At 42.4% G+C, this 20,577-nt stretch overlaps 1 protein-coding gene across 1 annotated transcript in view; it reads left to right on the top strand.

The window, feature by feature from the left end:
- Positions 1-20,577, top strand: part of RYR2 (ryanodine receptor 2) — a 1,771,220-nt gene that overhangs the window by 394,868 nt on the left and 1,355,775 nt on the right. The window contains 1 exon segment of the mRNA XM_029593907.1: positions 7,612-7,716. Coding sequence (XP_029449767.1) covers positions 7,612-7,716 — 105 coding nt within the window.

Raw genomic sequence — 20,577 nt, forward strand, 5'->3', positions numbered from 1 at the left:
TGCTCCCAAACTGTTGCTTTTGTGGCTCTGATGCAGCTCAAAGGTTCTGGCACATGTGTGGCTTGTGTCTTCTCTACCTTGTCACTACTCTCGCCACTTTTCAGGTTAAAACTACAAAATAAGCAATTATCATCACCACAGACAGCTTTCACAGAAAATATTTGTCCAGTATTTCCAGCAAACATATTCAGGATGAATCTTCTACTGTGGTAACACTCTCCTGTTTGTTCATGAAATGTGAGAGGCTGCAGTATCAGCAATGACCAGAAGGTGTCAATATCATCTGTTATAATAACAAGATAGTGCCATCTTGTGGCCACTGCTGGAGTGCATTGCCACAGACTAATGAACAGCATCTACAAGCATATTATTATAGTTAGTACCAAGGAGCACTATTGGCAAATTAGTACAATATAGTCAAAAGTAAGCTATTTCATTATCAGTTTATCTAAATGCAAGTCAGATTTTTATAACCAGTAAATTCAGCTCCAGAGGATTACTTACAAACCTCCTGCTAACATCCCTCATCTATTAGCACCATCCCTTTATGACTCCAAGGCAAGAATCTCAGATGGTGTGCTTTTGATAGATATATCATATACAAATGTATTATTGAATGAATGGATAATTAGTAGCTCTGTATGCATAATTCAAAGCTCTTTTGAGTTATGCATTTATCCCACAGTACTCCTGCATATTTTATATACTGAACTTCTAAATAGGACTTTACAAATAGATTTCAGAAATGTTAGCAGATGAGTAAACACACATAATAAAGTAGCATATGGGCTAGCCTGGAGCCAAGAAAGCAGCCATAGCATCTTAAAAGTAACTCTTACTCTAAATTAAAAGTAGCAGATATATAGGACTATTCATACATGATTTTTAAGCACTTTATGGGCCTGATGTACTAAGCATTCCCATAAACATAGGGAGGATAATTTTCTAAGGGACATTTGCACATAAAGTAGTGCTTTGCTGACAGAAATGGCGCTTTACAAAATTGCTTGACCAATCCGCACATAAAATTACACATATACTCTATGGGATTTTAAGAGATACATGCAGGTGTAGATTTGTGCGCGCAACCCGGCGCACACAAATCTTCGCCCGATTTTATAACATGCGCGCATGTAATAAAATCCGGGGTCGGCGCACGCAAGGGGGTGCACACTTGTGCACCTTGCGTGCGCCAAGCCCTAGGGGAGCCCCATTGGCTTTCCATGTTCCCTCCCCCCCAACTTCCCCTACCTAACCCGCCCCCAGCCCTACCTAAACACCCCCCCCATCCTTTGTTTTTAAAGTTGCTCGCACCAGCTCGCACAGCTCGCACCAGCTCGCACCAGCTGGTCCGTAGGACCTCTAGGCCAGGTGCACGATTCCCCGGCCTAGAGGTCCTACGGAGGCCTCTGGCCATGCCCCCGCCCCATCCCGCCCCTTTTTTCAAGCCCCGGGACATACGCGCATCGCTGGACCTATGCAAAATAGGCTCGGCGCGCGCAGGGCTTTTAAAATCTGTCCTTATGTGTGCTCATGAGGAGAGACGTTCCAGAGGATGGAGTCTGAGAATGGGTCTACCATGCATACTTTTTGATTTTATAAAGAATTGAGGTAATTTTGAAAAGGATTTACGTGCATAAAAGTTGGTTTTATGCTCGTAAATGCACTTTTGAAAATTGCTACTTTTATGTGTATAAGTCCTTTGAAAATTCACTTCAAAAGACTGAATTGTCAAAAAGATTTTTCGTGTTTAAATACACTTTGAAAATTTTTATGCATAATTCCGGGCTAACTTATGCACAATGTTACAAAACCAGCTCCACAGAGAGTAATTTTCAAAGCCATTTCTATGAATAAAACAGTGCTTTACTCGTGGACATGAGCTTTTACAAAACTGCTAGCCTGATATGCAGGTAAACGTACGTGTATGTCCTATATATGCATACATTTACTTGCAGTGAGCAGATGTGTTCCTAGGGGCCGGAGAGGAATTTTTAGTTACGCATCTGGTCCTAAATATTTTTCAAGATCAAACCAGTCTTTTTACCCTACTATTTGCACAGCTTGATGGTTTATGTGGCTTTCTGTTTTGTGTTTTTGTGTCATCTTTTACTGTCATGTATGCTGATTGTTCTGTGTTTCACATTTTTTCCTGTGTGCGTTTTCTGGAGGAGTAGAGGGAAGCAGGATTGGTGTGTTTCCTTCTCTCCAAAGATAGTTGTACATATACTTATGAGTGCATTTATTAAGTTGGAATTTTAATGCCTGATTTAGTAAACCATATTGTTATGATCAACGACTCGCGGGTTGGTCCTGCGATCCACTTCACTCATCCCCAATGCCAGCTGAGCAGTCCAGCGATGGGAAAGCCATCGACAAACACACTGCCTTCCTACGCGCCATGCATGGCGTGCCAGGAATCTTAAAGGAGCCTCTCCGTATTTAAGGCTTCTCGGAACTCAGTCTCGACACCTCAGCAGTAGATCTCCTGGTGCCTTTGTGAGTCCCAATGCATGTTGCTAGATTCTCTGTCTTGCCTCTTGTTTTTCTGGGTCCTGTTCCTCACCTTACCTGTGCCTAGTCTGTGCCTTGCCTGTACCTTGCCCGTGCTTTGTACATACATTATCTTTGTCTTGTCCCTCCCTCCTTGGTATGACTTCCTGGATCCTGACTGTTTACTAAGTTGAAGTTAACCTATTCTCCATAATCTCACATTTCTGATGGATAATTTAGTTATCCTTAATATCTGCAACAGAAGTTGACTGCAGATTAGTGATAACTCCAGCCTGCAATTTAACATCTGATTCCGATTTGGAAGTTCTCCTTTCCATATCTGTAAACTTCAAAGATGCTTCTACAGTATAGACACAACCTTGATTCACAGTATTTCACAAGGAATAATCAATCCTAGATATTACTCTACATATGTCTCTTAGAGATATCTCTGCTGGCTCATCCTAAGAACTCAACACGGACCCCTCCTTCGGCAGATTTAATTGTATAAGATCCAGAATTGGACAGCCCACATTGTCCGATGACCCTGTTGACTCAGTTCCCGGTGTAACCAGTTCTCCACTCAACGTTTGTACAGTGGCAGTAGTAGCCATCTCCCTTAGGTCACTCTGAGTGTCCTTAGAGCCCAGGCCACTCTGAGAGCTAGAGAAAGTAATCAAAGAAACACTGGAATCCACCAGCAACGCACCTGGTGAAGCATGGGGTTTAGGTGGAGATTGTGCTTCAAGAGAAAAAGAGATCCCAGCTAATTTTGTACTCAGATCTTGCAGTGGTGAATTAGCTTTATGGACATGCAAGTCCATTGGCCCATGGATTAAAGTGGGGGTAGAAACAGTCGCTGATTATGTTGGTAGCTGGAAAAACTGACCGCACTGCTCCTTAGGTGCACGCTCACACCCTACATCACTGGATTTAAAGGACCTGAGGTGGGAAAAGCCCTGCGGCGCCCTGAGATGACATCACACACTTAGGCCTATAAAAGGCCCTTGCTGGTATTCCACAGGTCCCACTTCTCCTGAGAAGAGCGTGTTGCTTCCAGTACTCCTATCTTCAGTCTTTGTCCAGCCAGTCTTCAATCATCATCCATCTTGACTTCATTTTTCATCCAGCTTGTTTTCAGTCCTCATCCAGCTTGTCTTCTGTCCTCATCAGCTTGTCTCCAGCTTTCTTCCTGCCTGTTCTTGTCCTCATGTTTTCAGTTCTGGATAAAACTTTTGCATTTGGGGGTCTATGATTTCCTGATGGTTAATACAATAATATATATATATATATATATATATATATATATATATATATATATATATATATACATACACACACACACATTATATGATAATGTTTTTATTACAGTTATGTTACACACCTGAAACAGTCTTGGGAAGCTTCTGGACTGTTTCCTTATCTGTAATACAACTGCAAAACTAAATAGCCTTGCTGATGAGCTCTCTTGTGATACTTGTTTGATATCTACAGTTTGCTACTTGGGAGAATCCCTGATGTTGATCAAAGCTTTTATTTGCAAAACTGAAAAAATGATAAAAAATATATTTTTGACTGGTAAATGATTAGAATTGGTGCACAATAAAAGGTGAACTTTAAAAGCCCATTGCATGCCAAAATTGGGAGATGTGCATGCAAGTAGGGCTTACATGTGCCCGGCGTATTTTAAAAGCCACCTACATTTGCAGATATCTCCCACTGCATGCACATATCACTCAGAATCAAAAATGGGCATGCTGTGGATGGGGCCAAGATATCTGCATGCAAATACTTATGCAACTAGTCACATGACCAGGTCTAGTGCCGCGTAACTTTACTTCTGTTATGGAAGTGGTGTAAGTGTTTTGATTCGGACAATGCAGTCTCTGCTAGCTGCATTTTACAGATCAACTCCTTTTCAACACTTAAAAAGGCTAAAATTCTTTAATGATGTCAATTTTACAATGAATTTCTCTCTCTCTCTCTCTCTCTCTCTCCTTCCTTCCTTCCTTGAAGTCCTCTCTGGTTCTTTATCCTATAAGCTGTCCACTTGACCCTGAACTCTCATGCTGAAATCCTGAGATCTCCAGGACAGTAGTAAAGTTATGTGGATGACACACCTCATGGGCAGCTTTTCTAAAATTTTTCATGAAATCCAAGTTCTGTGGTGAAGACCTCTGCTTTGAGAATCAGAGTTTAATTGCAGCATGGTAGTTCTCATGGCATCCTGGGAACCAATATAATGTTATTAATCATAATAGATCAATATTCAAAGCCATTTAAATGGATCACTCACAAGTTATCCATCTATCTCATGTTTTCCATCTAATTTATAAGTTATCCATCTAACTCTGTGTTGTCCAAGTTATTCATCTAACTCCAAGTTAGCCATTTAAATGTTTAGTTTTGAATATTGACCTCTTATGTTTAATTACTTTTCCACTGCATAGTAGCAGTTAGCACACAAAACTGTTCCTGTATGTTTCTGTGAGTTTTTCCATTTTATTTTTCTAACATTTCTTCTGAGATTCATGAGTCGATAGGTATAGATCAATGATTTAGTCCTCCTGTATAGCCTCCATCAGATTGCATGTTCACCATTATTTTCTAAGGAACTGAGCCACATGAGCATATTTAAAAGAGGCTGTGAGCCTATTGAAGTGAGGGCAAGTGTTTTTGGCATCTTGCCCATACTTCATGCTGATCTCACATCCTGAGTGTGCTGCGTGCACTTCCTTTTACCCAGTTCTTGATGCTTGCGATGTCAGCAGAGTGAATTTGTATGTCCATAAAGTGATATTGAGCCTTCTGCGTACAATAATGAATGTGATAACATATTATTAACTGAAGAGCTTTTACAGCTGGCAGCTGTGATATATTCTTAACAGTGCAGGTAGGGATGGTTGGGCAGACTGGATAGATCAATTGTTATTTATCTGTTATCATCTATAAAGTTACTGTAAGTTAGATAGAGGACAGGCCCAAAGCCTTACGTAATGGGGAGTTTAATCAAGGTTGAAAATATATGGGAAGGGTCTCTAATTTTCTTTTAAATTTACTATTTGTTAGTTTCATGGAGTGTCCTCTAGTCTTGGTTATTTTCCCTTTCAAATAGTACTATTTCCTGTTTACCTGTTCCATCCTACGCATGACTTTATAAACCTCTATTATATCCCCTTTCAGTCATCTCCTCTACAAGATGAAGAGCTGTAATATGTTTAGCCTTTCTTCATAAGAGAGCCATTCTATCCCTTTTATTATCATTTTGGTTGCCCTTCTCTGTACCTTTTCTAGCTCGGCTATATCTTTTTTGAGATGGGAAGACCAGCAAGGACTTTACATAAAATAATCCCAAATATATTCAGCAACTTTGTGTTTGAACTGAGTTAAGGTGAAGCCATCATTCTCAGAGGGGAGAATGGTTTACAGCTGTGCTGTACAAAAGAAACCCTGGCACAAAATATAGATATTATAATTAATGTACCACTCAGCATCTTTATATGTAAATTTGAACTGTCAACTTCATCACTGAAAAAAACTTTGATTCCGGCCCGGATTTATCAGTGGGCACACTAGGCCGGTGCCTAGGGCAGGAAAAATATGGGGGCAGTAGGCTGGCTGAAGAATTGCTACTTTCCAGCTGTGCTGAATCTCACGCAGTAATGAACAGCCTTCTGCTTCCTGATCCAGCTGCAGGGAACAGGATGGCAAAGGGGGATTATTTTGGGGAGGTTAGAGGGGGCTGAGTGGATCACTGGGTGAGGAGATGAGAGAGGATTAGCTGGGGGTGTCTGTGTGTGAGAGAGGAGGCGGGGCGGAAGAGGGGGGCAGTATTTGTTTGAAAAAGAAGGGATTGGTGTCAAGTGTGTGTGCGTATATATCCCAGATTGGATGGAAGGTTAGAGAAGGGATGCAAGGGGAAGAGGACCACAGACAGTAGGGACACCTGCCTCCTTCCTTCCACTCCCCCCACCCCCTCACGATCTTGCATTCTATCCCCTTGATCCTGGGAACTTCCTTCCTTCCTACCTCTCTTTTCTTCCAGATCATGGCATCCCTTCCTCCAGCCTCTAATCTCTGATCCTCTATCCTCTGATCCTCCTCCTCCTAGCTCTCTCTCTTCTTCCCCATCCCAGATACCCAATTCACCCCAACCCTTCCTCCCTCTCTCTCCTCCCCATCCCCATTTCACTCTTTTTTTTCACTCTTCTTTTCATTCTCCTCTCCTCAATCCCCAGTCCTTTCTCTCTCACTCTCTCTGCCTCCTCTTTCTATCTCAGAGATCTCTTCCCTGTGCTAATACTTGTGATCCCCTTTTCCTCACATAATAAAAAACAAAATAAATCTGTAGATGCAAGCAAGGTTGGAAAAATAAGTTTTAAATGTAATATAACAGATGGAAATATTTTCCAATGTGCTTCAGAATTTCCTAATTCCTGCCATAGGAAACGGTGGGGCTATGCTTTATATCTTCTACTCCCTGTGGTCCAACCTTCATGGGAAAGGGCAGCAACACCAACAGTACCTGAAAGTGTCAAAAAAACTAAATCCCTCACCGCTTTGTCTCATAAAGCTGGCCCTCATTTTGCCAATTTATCCAACATTCAGTGAAAGAGAAGTAATTCCCTGTTCTATCCCCTAGCTCAATGCCACTGCTAAATAAATTGTATTAGTATTTTATGTGTGTGACATGCCTCCCACTGGCATGTAGACAACTACCTTTGATAGAGAGAGATTGTGGTTGATTACCAGGTCCATCTTTAAGCAACTAGGGAAATCATATTTCTTGGCTTCCTTGCATCACATCTATTATACATCCGAACTCTGCTGATTTGCTGGAAAGGAGACCTGAATGCACATCTCCAATTGAGCACAAAACATTGTGTCATCATCGTACAGCAGAATCAACTTGTCTATGAACTTTGCCCCATAACTTTACCTGACTGTACCATTTCTGCATTTTTTTGTTGGGCTTTTTTTATAGAAGTTAAGGAGCATAAATGAATTGAGGGGAGAGATGATTAAGAAAGTGGACGCATTTTGGAAAACAAAGCAAACCGTGTTTTGATGGCAGGAAACACTTTAATTAATGCCTTGTCATGTTCTTTCTTTCACCAGAATGTCCCTCCAGATCTCTCCATTTGCACCTTTGTGTTGGAGCAGTCCTTATCAGTGCGGGCTCTACAGGAAATGCTGGCTAACACTGAAGAGAAGGCGGAAGCGGTAAGTTATCATATTCATACTCTGATATTTAATCAGCTCAGGGTACTGCATTTTTCTTTCAGAGGGATCATCTTTGAATGTTGTGATGAAGAAGGACACATTGGTAGGATATTGTCTGGGCTATGATTAAGCAGTGAATTAAATATACTGAAGAAAGAACAGAACAGGGAGGCCAAACATGACTATTAGGACTACAATTGTTGTATTGATGATAATTAGAATAATTCATAGAAGTGACCGTATTCAATTCGATTGAAGGAAATTCCCATTTCCCTACAAACCCTTTCCAACAGTAGAAAAAGGGCTACTGTATTTGCCTATCAAATTGCCAGAAAACCTTCTTGGGCCAGTATGAATACTATTTCGCAAATATCTGACATATTTTCCTTACGGTATGTTACCAGGAAATCCATTTTAAGTTCCTACTCAGCTCTGATTACATTCTTTGTGGAGGAATTCAGAACAGGTATCCTTGATTCACAGAACCGCAAAAGGTGGAATCTTCATACTGTAAATTGCTTTAGGATTTGCACTTGCATTATAGTGTTTTGAAAAGAGACCCTCGATTTTAAAGAGCTGTTGTAAAGGTAGACATACTATCATAAAAAGGTGAGGTGTGCATCAAGCGATGAGCAATCAACTCAAAATGGTATCAGACAAATTTCTAAAATAAATAGTGAAGGAGCAACTTCTTGACCAACTTCTATAAGGAAACGCCGTATCAACTGTTTATGGTAAAAATCAATCATTACAATTTAGATGAATGTATTTTTTGTCTGTTTTTAGTTATGCACATAAAACCATAAAAAATCTGCTGATTTTTCTTTGGATGGTATGCTTAACTTGCTAAGGCAAAACCTTTCATCACACATTAGCAAAAACTTTCAAGAAAGCACAAAAAATCAATAAACACTTTGCTAGTGTGTGATGAAAGGTTTTGCTTTAACAAGTTAAGCCCATGTCCAAAGAAATGTCAGCAGATGTTTTATGATTTTATGTGCATAACTAAAAACAGACAAAAAAAATACAATCAGCTAAATTAGCAAATGATTGATTTTTGCCTTAAAACAATCAATATGGCATTTCCATACAGAGGTTGTTCAGGTTGCTGTTCCTTGTCTATATATTTTGGCATTTTGTCTGATTCTACTTTGGGTTGTTTATTGAGAAAAATGCTATTCAACAACAATCATAACATAAATGGTTATCAAATCATCATCTCAGCTTCATTTCCAAGTATATATGTCCATCCTTATGTTCACTATCCCCCTCCCCCCCCTCAAGGAACAGAGCCTCCGTAGTCATATTAATAACAGTGATGATAATGCAATGACACAAGAGCAATGGCTATAACAACTGTAGTAAGAGGACAATAGCTATGACAGGTAGATGCGAAAAGATACTGCCAAAAGTAATAATAATCATGCATGTATAATTAAGGGCAATAATAGTTGGTCTCGCCTCAGCCATCCAAATCATGGCACCTGTACAGGGCATCATGCATCTAAATCAGGAAAATACAAAACTATCTCTCCCACCAAGATACAAATGATTGCCATAGTTTTTTAAATTTAGAAATAGTATTGTGCCACACGGCATGATTTCAGGCTAGGCGGTAGTTTTTGTGTATTCTGTGAAAAACAGCAGCCAAGGTGGATGCCAATTTAAATTTCCAAGATGCTGCAATCTCGCACCTCGTAGCTAGGAATATGTGCAGGCATAATTTCTGTATAAATCCATCAATATCTGCAATTGGAATATTTAATAAAACATATTTAGGGTTGCACACTTCTTTTACCCCAGGACTTCAAGCATCCATGAGGAGATCATTTTCCAGAACACCGCTATTTAGATCATATGACCACCAAATATGATAAAAAGTACCCAAGTCGCCACAGCCCTGTCAGCATTTATCATGCCCATGCGGATACATTTTACTCAATCTCAAAGGTGTCAAGTACCATCTGAGTAGACTTTGTGTCCATTTTCCATCAACATGGCTGATATGGAACTCTTACTCGTGTAAAGAAAAGACAGATCCCAAAGCATGGCCAAATTTACTTTCCCAGGCCAGGATGTGTTTCGGAGTGACGTGTAATTCCGAATTTAACAGCCCATACATTTTGGAAATAATACTTTTCAATGTGTCTGCCTTTTCACAGTAGGTTTCAAAAAGAGATTTCCCCCATTCAACCAAGGTTCCCACATTTGCTGATGACAGAAAATGTCGCACTTGAGCATAGGAGAGGAAATAGTTTGTGTGTAAACCAGACTTTTAAGTTAAATTAGCAAAATTCAAAAATTTTATACCCCTTCTATCAGGTATTCCACCCTAAACAGCCCTTTTTCTTTCCAATCAGAAAAAGTCTGCAGTGAAAGACCAGCGGGAAAATCCCTATAATGAAAAAGATGCGTAAAGTAAAAATAATTTTCTTGACCCACTAATTTGCCATGCCATTGAGCCCTTATTTTTAAAGTATTTTCCAAAGTGGGCGGCATGTCTACTAATTGCCTCCAGGTATTCCAAGGTTGCCATGATAAAGCTTGTATAGGCACAGAGCCTATAAAAAAATTGCTCATTTTGAACCCATTGCTTCACCGCAGTTTTCCTGTTGCAGCCTATAAATACTCTCAATTGTGAAGCTATGCAATACCAAATTAAATTGTGAATGCTTAAACCACCCCAAATTTTAGGCTGATACATTACCTACTTGGAAACCCTGAGAGGTCTACGTCTCCAAATGAAATAAAAATGTTTTTCTGCCATGATTTCTATATAGCCGATGTGATAGCAACTGGAAGTGTCAAAAATAAATAGCTAAACCTAGGCAAGATATTCATCTTAACAGTTGCAATTCTCCCAAGCCAGGAGAATCCATACCTATCCCATTTCTCCAGATCCTTTGTAATGGTCTTAACCAGTGGGATATAATTCAAATTAAATAAGTCCTCAACTCAGTTGGAAAGATAGACTCCCATATACTTGATCTTCTGTTTGGCCCATTGTACCAAAACAAATGAATAGACCCCAAGCTACTAATCCTTATTAATTAATAGCAGTTTATGGACTTCTGCTGTAGGAACTTATCCAAAACTTTTTTTAAACCCAGTTATATTAACTACCATAATCACATCCTCTGGCAATGAATTCCAGAGATTAATTATACATTGACTTGGTGGATATGGTGAGAGTTTCCCAGTTGGACCTTAGCACAAACTTGTGGGGCCTCGTATAATTTTTGGATCCACCCCAAAAAGAATTTTCCAAATTGCATCCCCTTCAGTGCTTTAAATGAAAAAGACCAATACACCATGTCAAACGCTTTTTCAGTATCGACTGTCAATAAAAGAGAGGAACTTTTTCCTTTTTGACTTACCAAACAAGGTCAGCAATTTTGTACATTTTGTCCACCGCCATTCTGTTGAGGATGAATCCTACTTGGTCTGAGTGGATTAAGGAAGAGATAACCAAATTTAGTCATTCATCCAAAATTAATAAGCGAGATGGGCCTATATCTTCCACACAGAGTCACATCCCTGCCAGGGTTTGCTTGCACTGTTATATCAGCTAAGTTACTTCCCTGTGAGAGGGAACCCCCATTCCTAAAACGATTAAACATTGCCGATAAGGGATTGGCCAATAGGTGAGCAAAACATTTGTAATAACTGGCCGGGAATTCATCTAATCCCGGTGATTTCCCCACTTTTAGTAGTTTAATACCATGAAGTATTTCTACTGTAGAAATGTCACTATCTAAGAACAATTGATGTTCTTTAGTTAGGGTAAGCAGAGAAACTGAAGCCAAATACTTTTCAATATCAATTTCACGTATTGTAAGTCCTTGCTGTACAACTGAGTGTAAAATTTAGAAAAGTACTTCCTAATGTCAAGGGAAGTAGAAACTATATTACCTTCTGCAGATTTAATCTTTGCTATTTGACTCTGAGTCATTAAAGAATTTAACCTGTGGGCAAGATACCTCCCACCTTTGTTACCCCCTTCAAAATGTGCCTGCTGAGTCAGCTCTAGTTTATAAGCAATGGTTTCAGTTTCAAGTGCATTACATTAATCTCTGACAGCATTTAATTGCCCAAGTAGTTTAGAAGAGAAGAGTGGCTTTGTGAGCATGAGTCAAAGTTTCAATTTTGTTCAGGAGGATCAGATTTAAGTTTTTTCCTTTTCCTTCTTTTTATAAGATGCTAAGAGGATCACTCTATCTTGAAGAACAGCCTTGGAGCACTCCCACACAATAATAGGGGAAATTCTTTCCTGACTATTCATTTCAAAATATTCCTATAGGGCAGTGATTTTCAACCAGTGTGCCGCGGTACACTAGTGTGCCGCGACACATGGTCGGGTGTGCCGCGGGGAAAGTTCCCCAAACTATAGTGCCCCCTGTGCAGGGCCGGCGGAAGCACTAGGCGAACTAGGCGGTCGCCTAGGCTAGGGCGCCAGCTTCCCGGGGGCGGCACTGCCCCGGTAAAATTAAGAGAGCCGCGCTTTCAAGCATGTGAGTCCTTTGCTGTCAGCCCGGGCGGAACGCGGCAGGACAGCTGGAGTCAGCGGCACCGGGCGTGCTCTCTTCTTCCCGCCCCCCCCCCGCGGTCCGGAAGAGGAAGTGGAGAGCATCGGGTGCCTGCGCGGGAAGAAGAGACCACGCTAGTGTGGTCTCTTCTTCCGTGCAGGCACCCGATGCTCTCCACTTCCTCTTCCGGGGGGGGAGGAGAAGAGAGCATGCCGGGCACGACTGGAGTCAGCCGGGTGCCTGCGCGGGAGTCATCGGGTGCCTGCGCGGGAGTCTTCCCGCGCAGGCACCCGATGCTCTCCACTTCCTCTTCCGGGCCGCGGGAAGAAGATAGCACGCCGGTGCCTGCGCGGGAAGAAGAGGCCACGCTAGTGTCCGACGGGAAGAAGACTGCAGCGCGGCTCGGAGGAAAATGGAGTTTCAATCGCGGCCGATGGGACTCCGCCTCCGCGAGGGCTGAAAATGAAGAGGTTAGCGTTGGGAGGAGGCTGCTGCTGCTGCTAGTTCCCGGGGTGGGGGAGAGAGATAGTGAATGAACGAGCAAGCATGTGTGTTTGAGATCCTGTGTGTGTGAGTGAGAGATTGCATGTATGTGAATGATTGAGAGCCTGTGTATGTGAAAGAGAGTATGTCTGTGATTGAGAGCCTGCCTGTGAGAGAGAGAGCATGAATGTAAGTTTACCATTGGGAACCTGTATGTGTAAGTTTGTGTGAAAGAGTATGTGTGTATGATTGAGATCCTTTGTGTGTGAGAGAAATCATGTGTATGTATGATTAAGAGCCTGTGTGTATAAGTAAGAGAGAGATCATGTGTGTCTGTGTCTGATTGACAGCTGGTTTAGGTGATGGAGCATGTGAGTATGTGATTGAGAGCCTGTGTGTAAATGAGAGAAAGAGAGGACATGTTTGTAAGCATCTGAATGAGAGTCTGTGTGTGAGAGAAAAAGACAGCATGTATTTATGTACTGTTTTAGTGTCATTTTGTGCCATTTTGGTTGGTGGTGTGCCCCGGGATTTTTTAAGTGTAAAAAGTGTGCCGCGGCTCAAAAAAGGTTGAAAATCACTGCTATAGGGCATCTTTCAGCGTATTATGTATATCATCACCTTTTAATAAAGTATCAAAGTATCATTCAGATGCCAATAGCACCTCCCAGTGCCATAATTTGAAAATTGAAAGTCAACCCATATGGGCACATGGTCTGATCATGTAATATTACCTTTGCCAACACCCAGTGTTTAATTCATAGCCCCTTTGTCCACAAGAAAAAGATCAATTCGGGAATAGGATCCATGTGGTGTTATGACTGTCGCTGCCTGACGTCTCCACTCCGCCCTCCTTACCTCTCTGGGGACTCCTCCTTCAGTTGACGGATGTTTGGCTGCCGCGGCGTCCTCTCCGGCGTCCCCAGTCCGGCTTGGGCGCTGCCTCCCGCCGTGCTGTCCAGTTGCCTTAGGGCACGTGCGCCGCGCGGCCCTGCTTCAAGTACCTTCTTTGGCGCCAACTTCAGGTGTGTCCCCCTGTGATGACGTCACGCATCCCGGATACAAATAGCCTACGCGATTGCTAGCCGTCGAGTTAGCAAAGGTTTCCTAATGAATGGGATTCGCTCTTCGTACCTAGCTACTCTGCCTCCACTATTGGCCTAATCTATTTGGGGTACCCGCTCCACGGGGGTCTCTCTCTCTCTCTTCTTTCAGGTCGCTGTCTGGAACCGGTACTCGCTCCTCGAAGGCCCATGTTCCTGGACTCGCTACCTGGACTTCTCTTCTGCCTGGAAGACACCGCTACCTATACCATCAGTGAGTTACCATCTACTTCTCTCAGAGCTGTCCCTGGAACCAGGTACTCGCTCCTCGAGCGCCTGCCTTTACTTCAGCTCCTGTGCTCCATACCGAGAGACCGCTGTGTGAGTACTATACCAACGAGGCTCTATTCCTGAACCCTGCATATATTGCTTGTACTCACGATCTCAGTTTCTCTCCACTACAGTACAGCCATTGTGGGATCACTGTTCCAGAGCCTGAGGGACTACAAGCCCAGCTGGGCTAGATTCCTGCTCACTACCGCCACCTCTGGTGGCTCCTCAATACTGTTTAATAAAAGATCTAACTGTGTATGTGTCCTAAAGCTGAGCCTGACCTGTGGCCCCTCACGGGACTTCCCCTTGTGGGCGTGGTCAGCAGCCACAGAGTCCAGGGGTCCACCCAAATCCTTACAAACAATGACATGTGGTTTAGAGAAGAAGGTATAAATTCTGGAAAAGGGATAATGCTGATGCCAAATATCTACAAGTGACCATTTCTTCATCAAATGGGGCTGATTGACTCTTGCTCTCTTCAACCCACGTACTGACATTGTGGAATTCTCTATAGCAGGAACTCTAGTCAGGTTGAAATCATCACCCAATATCAGAGTTCCCTCAGAATGAGAGATCAGCAATTTCTCCAAGGGGTCTAAGCAAACAATCTTTTAGAAAAATCTTTTATTCAGCAAAGACATATCTTTTCTTCAGTGAATTTCTTGGAGTATTACAATGGAAGCTCGGGAGTTAGATAACTCACAAAATAAAAGTTGTTGCTTTCTATATGTATTAAGCCCCTTAACATTGAGGGAAAATATATGAAATGTAGCAATCAAATGAACCCTCACCAAACCCACCTCAGATGAAATGGGCACAGTATCCTATCCATACCACTTGCATAATCAGCCTCTGCAACAAGGCTCAGTTCTGTCATCCATTGCCCCCTGTTCCCTTCCCCATATCCAAGCATCCTGCTAGCGTCTCCACCCCCTCCCAATTCCCAACCAATTACTTGATCTGCTTATAGCCCTGTGCAGACCCCACTCTTCAGAGGGAGGAAAACGTATCAGCCACAAAATAGACACCTAAAGGTCCCTGGAGTAACCCCCTCCCGCATACATAAATCTGAAACCATCCTTAGAAAGCAGCTTGAATGGGAAATTGTATGAAATTCAGCCCAAAGGTAAAAGTGTCGCTATTAGGCAAATCATAATGTATCTATAGATATAGCTGAGTAGGCACCTAACAGTATATCAGCTGAGCTTCCTGCTATCTTCAGTGAGGTTCGGAGAGAGCTGACTGTGAATCTCCTGAGTGATGGCACAGATGCCTCTTGCCTTTGCCAGCCCGCATCCATCTAGCAGACGCTTCTGGCCCAGCTGCTGTTGTCACCATTTTAGGTATAGAAAAGTTATTAGTCAGTCCCTCCTCTTTAAAAATACCATCAGCCTCAGCTACATTTCGAATTTTGTGAGAGGTTCCCTTAATTGAGAATACCAAACCAAAGAGAAAGATCCATCAATTTCTTATATTCTCAGATCTGAGCAGAGATGAGACGTCATGAAGCTCTTGGCGCTTCTTCAATGTAGTGGGAGCCAGATCAGAATATATATTTATTTTTTTGCCTTCCCACTGCCACTCGGGTTTTTTCCTTGTGATCTCAAAAATCTGCATTTTAATAGCATAGCTGTGGAAAACATGCTATGATGTCATGGGCTCTGTTACCTACTTTAGGCTCTAATGCTTTATGAGATCATTCTAGCTTTATATCAGTTGCCACAGATTCATCTCCTCTAGTAGCATTCAGGTTCTCTCTCAATAATGCTTTACAAACGGAAGTAACCACAGCTCTTCTGTCCTTGTAGGGAGGGGTCTCTGGTAACCCCCCCCTGAATTGCAGGTTACACTGGCGCGACCTGTTCTCAAGATCTTCTAGTTTATCAGCGAGGAGTAACTGCTCAGATTGCATCTCCTTCTGTTGCCCTCTGATGTGCTCTAGGGGAGACCCCATGGCCCTTGACACCAGTATCAAGTTCATTGACATGCCATCCTAAGTTGTTGTCCTCTTGCAGGTTGGACATTTTTTCCAAAAGCTCATTTTTAAGTGTTTTCGTATTGCTGTGTAGCCCGCTAATCCACTTCTGAAATTCTTCTCTGGTGAGTAAGTCACTTGACGCTAACGGCTCAGTACTAGCAGTGTGCGGTGCTGCATCTTCCCCCTGCCATGTGGCTATCATGTCTTGCTCAGAGTATCTTCTGCCAGCTCTGCCGCATGTTTGCTGAAGGAAAAATTGTTTGAGATTGGCTGTTTTTCACTTAGAAGTCATTTTTATATTTATACCTCTCAGTATTGGATGAAAAACAAGGCTGTAGGAACAGATGGTTATTTTTAAGCTTAAATTGCATTTGAGGGGAACAGAAGCTGGGCTTCAGACGTCCATTCTGCCCGGTGATGTCATTTCCTCTCCCTCTTATGCCTTTTCAGCAGGGTGGCTCTCTGTCTGGGGTGATTGAAACAGTGAAGGAGTATAGCCTAGTGGTTGAAGCAGCAGGTGGGAAGCCAGGCGTCAAATCCTGCTGAGGCTCCTTGTGAACTTGGGCAAGTCACTTCATCCAGCATTGCCTCAGTACAAACTTAGGGGTTTATTTACTAAGTTGCAATAATGTGTTACCTTAGGGTAAATGCATTATTTGGAACTTAAAAAAAAACAGTGCAATGCTCATTAATATGGAAATCAAATAACATAGCTTGCCTTAAAGTTCACAAGCTGTTTTACGTGATGAAAATTATACCTCCAAAGATGGGAACATTGAACTCAAAAGCACATCCCTATGCTCCTGGGGTCTTTCCTTAAAGGGGCCATGTTGGCCCAGACATCCCCACGCCCCAAGTGTTGAAATCTAGCAAGATCCCCTCTCCCGCATCCTGAAATGATAAAATCTTTAACAAAAAATAATCAAGTGGTCTCGGAGCCGCATCAGGAGTGAGTGCCATGGCTCGCGGGGGCTACCTGCTGGCCACAGATCCTAACAATGGAAATATATTGCATGTATATTCAGTGTGTATATCCTGAAAACCAACTGGCCAGGAGGTCACTGAGGACTAGGTTAAGAACCACTGATTTAGATTATTTTGCAGGTGTAATAACTTTTATTAGAGTAACATACATGTAGGTGACCCCTGAAGAATGGACTTACGTGGTTTGTATAGCAAATGTACAACATCATGTTTGGAAAATTCAGGTAGATTAATAAAAAAAAAAAAAAAAGGGCATCAGCCTGTAAAAAAGTTTCATTTTCTTCAGGGTCAATACCACAATTAGAGGTGAATTTTAAAAAGTGTGCGCGTGTGAAAATTGGGGTGTGCGTGCATGTAGCACATATGTGCATTCACCTGATTTTAAAAGGTGCTCACGTATGCTCACAAATGCCAATGCACGAATATCTCACTTCAAACTAAAAAGGGGCACGGTTCAGGCATGCTGTGGGCAGGGCCATGAGCATTCTGGGGCAGGGCCAAGAGATGTGCATGAAAGTAGGTACACGCCTGGGCGCGCACCCTTCTCTACTGCTGCTTTACATCTGCTGTTTCCAGGCATCTCTGAGCTGTTTAGGGGTCTGGGTTTTCCGGGGGGATGCAGGCTAACAAACCTGGGGAATTAAGAGGACTTGGGTGTACACTGGGAAAACTGGTGGACGAATTGGTGAAACTTGTCATGGCGTGGACACATGCCTGTTGTAAAATTCTCCCACGTGCATGGCTCAAACCCGACTTTATGCAGCTTTGCGTGCTCGCTTGCAAAACTGGGCATACACATACGCACATTTTATAACATATTCACGTATCTGGGTGCTCACTGACGCACACACACATATATGTTCGCCTGCACACCCATTTGATAGGTACTGTACCTGAGCATTTCTTTAATTGCGAAATATTGCCACAAATTGTATACTCTGTGCTCTTAAAAATGTGTACATTTTGTCTTACTTGTTGAATAAATTATGCACTTATGAGTGAAATAAAAACACACATGCACACACATATTTATAAATGTGTATGTGTGTATATACTCATATAATTTTACTTGTATATACATTTGTATTTCACTTTACAGCTGTGAGATTATTTTATTTTATACATTGTCAGGACAAATTTTACAAATGTAGAAAGTGCTTTATACATGTAAACTGGCTGTCTAAAATTGTCCTCCCTTGCTGTGGTTAAACATACAGTACATATGGGTTAATTTTTTAAGTTATGCGCGGGCGTAGATTTGTTTGCGCAACCCGGCGCGAACAAATCTACGCCCGATTTTATAACATGCGCGCGCTGCTGCGCATATGTTATAAAATCCAGGGTTGGCGCACGCAGGGGGGTGCACAATTGTGCATCCTGCGCGCCCCGAGCCGAGCAGCCGGCCTCCGTTCCCTCTGAGGCCGCTCCGAAATAGGAGCGGCCTCGGAGGGAACTTTTTTTCCGCCCCCCCCACCACCTTCCCCTCCCTTCCCCTACCTAACCCACCCCCAGCCCTAACTAAATCCCCCCCTACCATTGTTAAGAAAGTTACGCCTGCCAGCGGGCTGCCAGCTCACCATTCCCCGGGCCGGGGGCTGGATCGGAGGCCTCGGCCTCGCCCCCGGAACGCCCCCAGGCCGGCATCACGCCCAAGGCCCCGCCCCCAAGCAAAGCCCCGAGACGTACGCGTGTCCCGGGGCTTTGTGCGCGCCGGTGGCCTATGCAACATAGGTGCGCCGGCGCGCAGGGCTTTTAAAATGTGCCCCCCTATCTTTTAGTTGCATTTAGGATAGGAATTCCTGAGGCCCTGTTTTGAGTGGGAACAGAAAACAGCATTCAGAAATTGCATATTCAAGTCTACGCCTGTTGTTTTCCATGGAAAATCTTATCAGCATAAAAAAAGATCAGGTGTAAAGTCCCCGCTGGTTCTTTGTGCTCATGGCAGGTATCAGGAGGAAAGAAGTGTGTGGATACATATTCTTCGAAACTTGGTGCATGGTCTGTGGGTAAAAAGTATCAACAAACTTTGACCCAATGCAGACAGTCTGAAAATTGCCCTCTGTGTTGTGCTGTTTGTGAGATTGAGTGGTTTGCATGGTCACTATTGTGTGTGTTGACTATGCTAAGGGCTGCTCGATTGCAATTCTCTAGCCAAATTCTGTAGCAAATGTTGTGGTGCTGCTTCATATTGCATCGTGCAAGTGAGATGGTGATAGTGGCACAGTACAGAATGGTGGTGCGATGTAGTAGTGGTTATTTGCCCTTTGTTGTATTGAATATCATTACAATGATAAAGGAATTACTGAAAAATAAAATTAATAGTCGTGCAAATGGAAAAAGAAAAGTTAAGAAACTACAGTTGTTTAAAGCAATCGAAACAGATGTTCAAGTTAGCCAAATGTTCTGCTTAATTTACGCTTTGCTGTTATGAATGTATTACATAACAAATTGTATATCTGTCAAATTAAGATATCGGAATTAGGATAACCATTTGGGCATGGTGGTATTTTAAGTTCATGTTTGATACACCAAGATAGGTCCTGCTGTTATTGGAACGTGTAACCTTTCTTAATGGGAGAAGCACCACAACAGTTCTGATTCTTCCCGTCATGGTTTCTCTAGCAGTGAACTACAGTCTGATTTGCATTGTGCAGTTCTCTGGGGATATAGATTCCCACACCTTTCCTTAACGCCTTCTTTTACAGCCACTACCTATTGAGCAAATACTCTAGCAGATGTGTGTTGTATAATGACTGGAAATGCAACTTCCAGCATACCACCAGCAAAGGAAGCCTGATAGCTTATTTATAACCAAGACACATATATATTTTATAGAGGTGGCAGTATAAAAAGGAACAGTGTGGAGCGAAGGACACAGGGAGAGCAAGTAAGAGGGAGAGAAATCGATACGTAGTTCTGTTGTCCTCAAAATCATTTACAGTGGCCGTTACACTTTAATGCACTGGGTTATTGCAGCTTAAGCAGCCATTGTAAATTATTGGTAGTAGGTTGCATCCAGGAATGTATTTCTTATCCTGGCAAACACAATTCTATAAAAATGAAGCAGTAACTTCTTTTTGAGGCCCAGTTTCAATCTGGTAGTAACATGAAGCCACCTTATGCTAACCAAACTCACTTTTTCAAGAAAATAACAGCTCTAGCCTTATCCTGCATGTGTTTAAATTTTGGTGTGGAAAATACGGAGGCTCACATAATATTAAGCCTAATGAATCATGCACGCAACTAATGCTAAAATATTTTTAGACCAGGAGGTGGGTGGGGAAAGCCTGCCAACAATGACATTTTACTAGGTTGCACTTTGTTTCACATCTAGTGCGAGTGCCTGAATGACGTGTTCTTTTTGGCGCATTCTCAAGTATAGGTTTAGAAAACAATTTCATGGCTGTTTCTAGACAATTGCCATATCAGTCTACAGGATAAAAATTAGTCTTAGGGATAGCATGAGCACCAAAAGATTTAAAGTATTGATACTACGTTAGTACTTGACTTGTGG

This window comes from Rhinatrema bivittatum, chromosome 3 (assembly GCF_901001135.1).
Source record: "Rhinatrema bivittatum chromosome 3, aRhiBiv1.1, whole genome shotgun sequence".
Lineage (NCBI taxonomy): Eukaryota > Metazoa > Chordata > Amphibia > Gymnophiona > Rhinatrematidae > Rhinatrema > Rhinatrema bivittatum.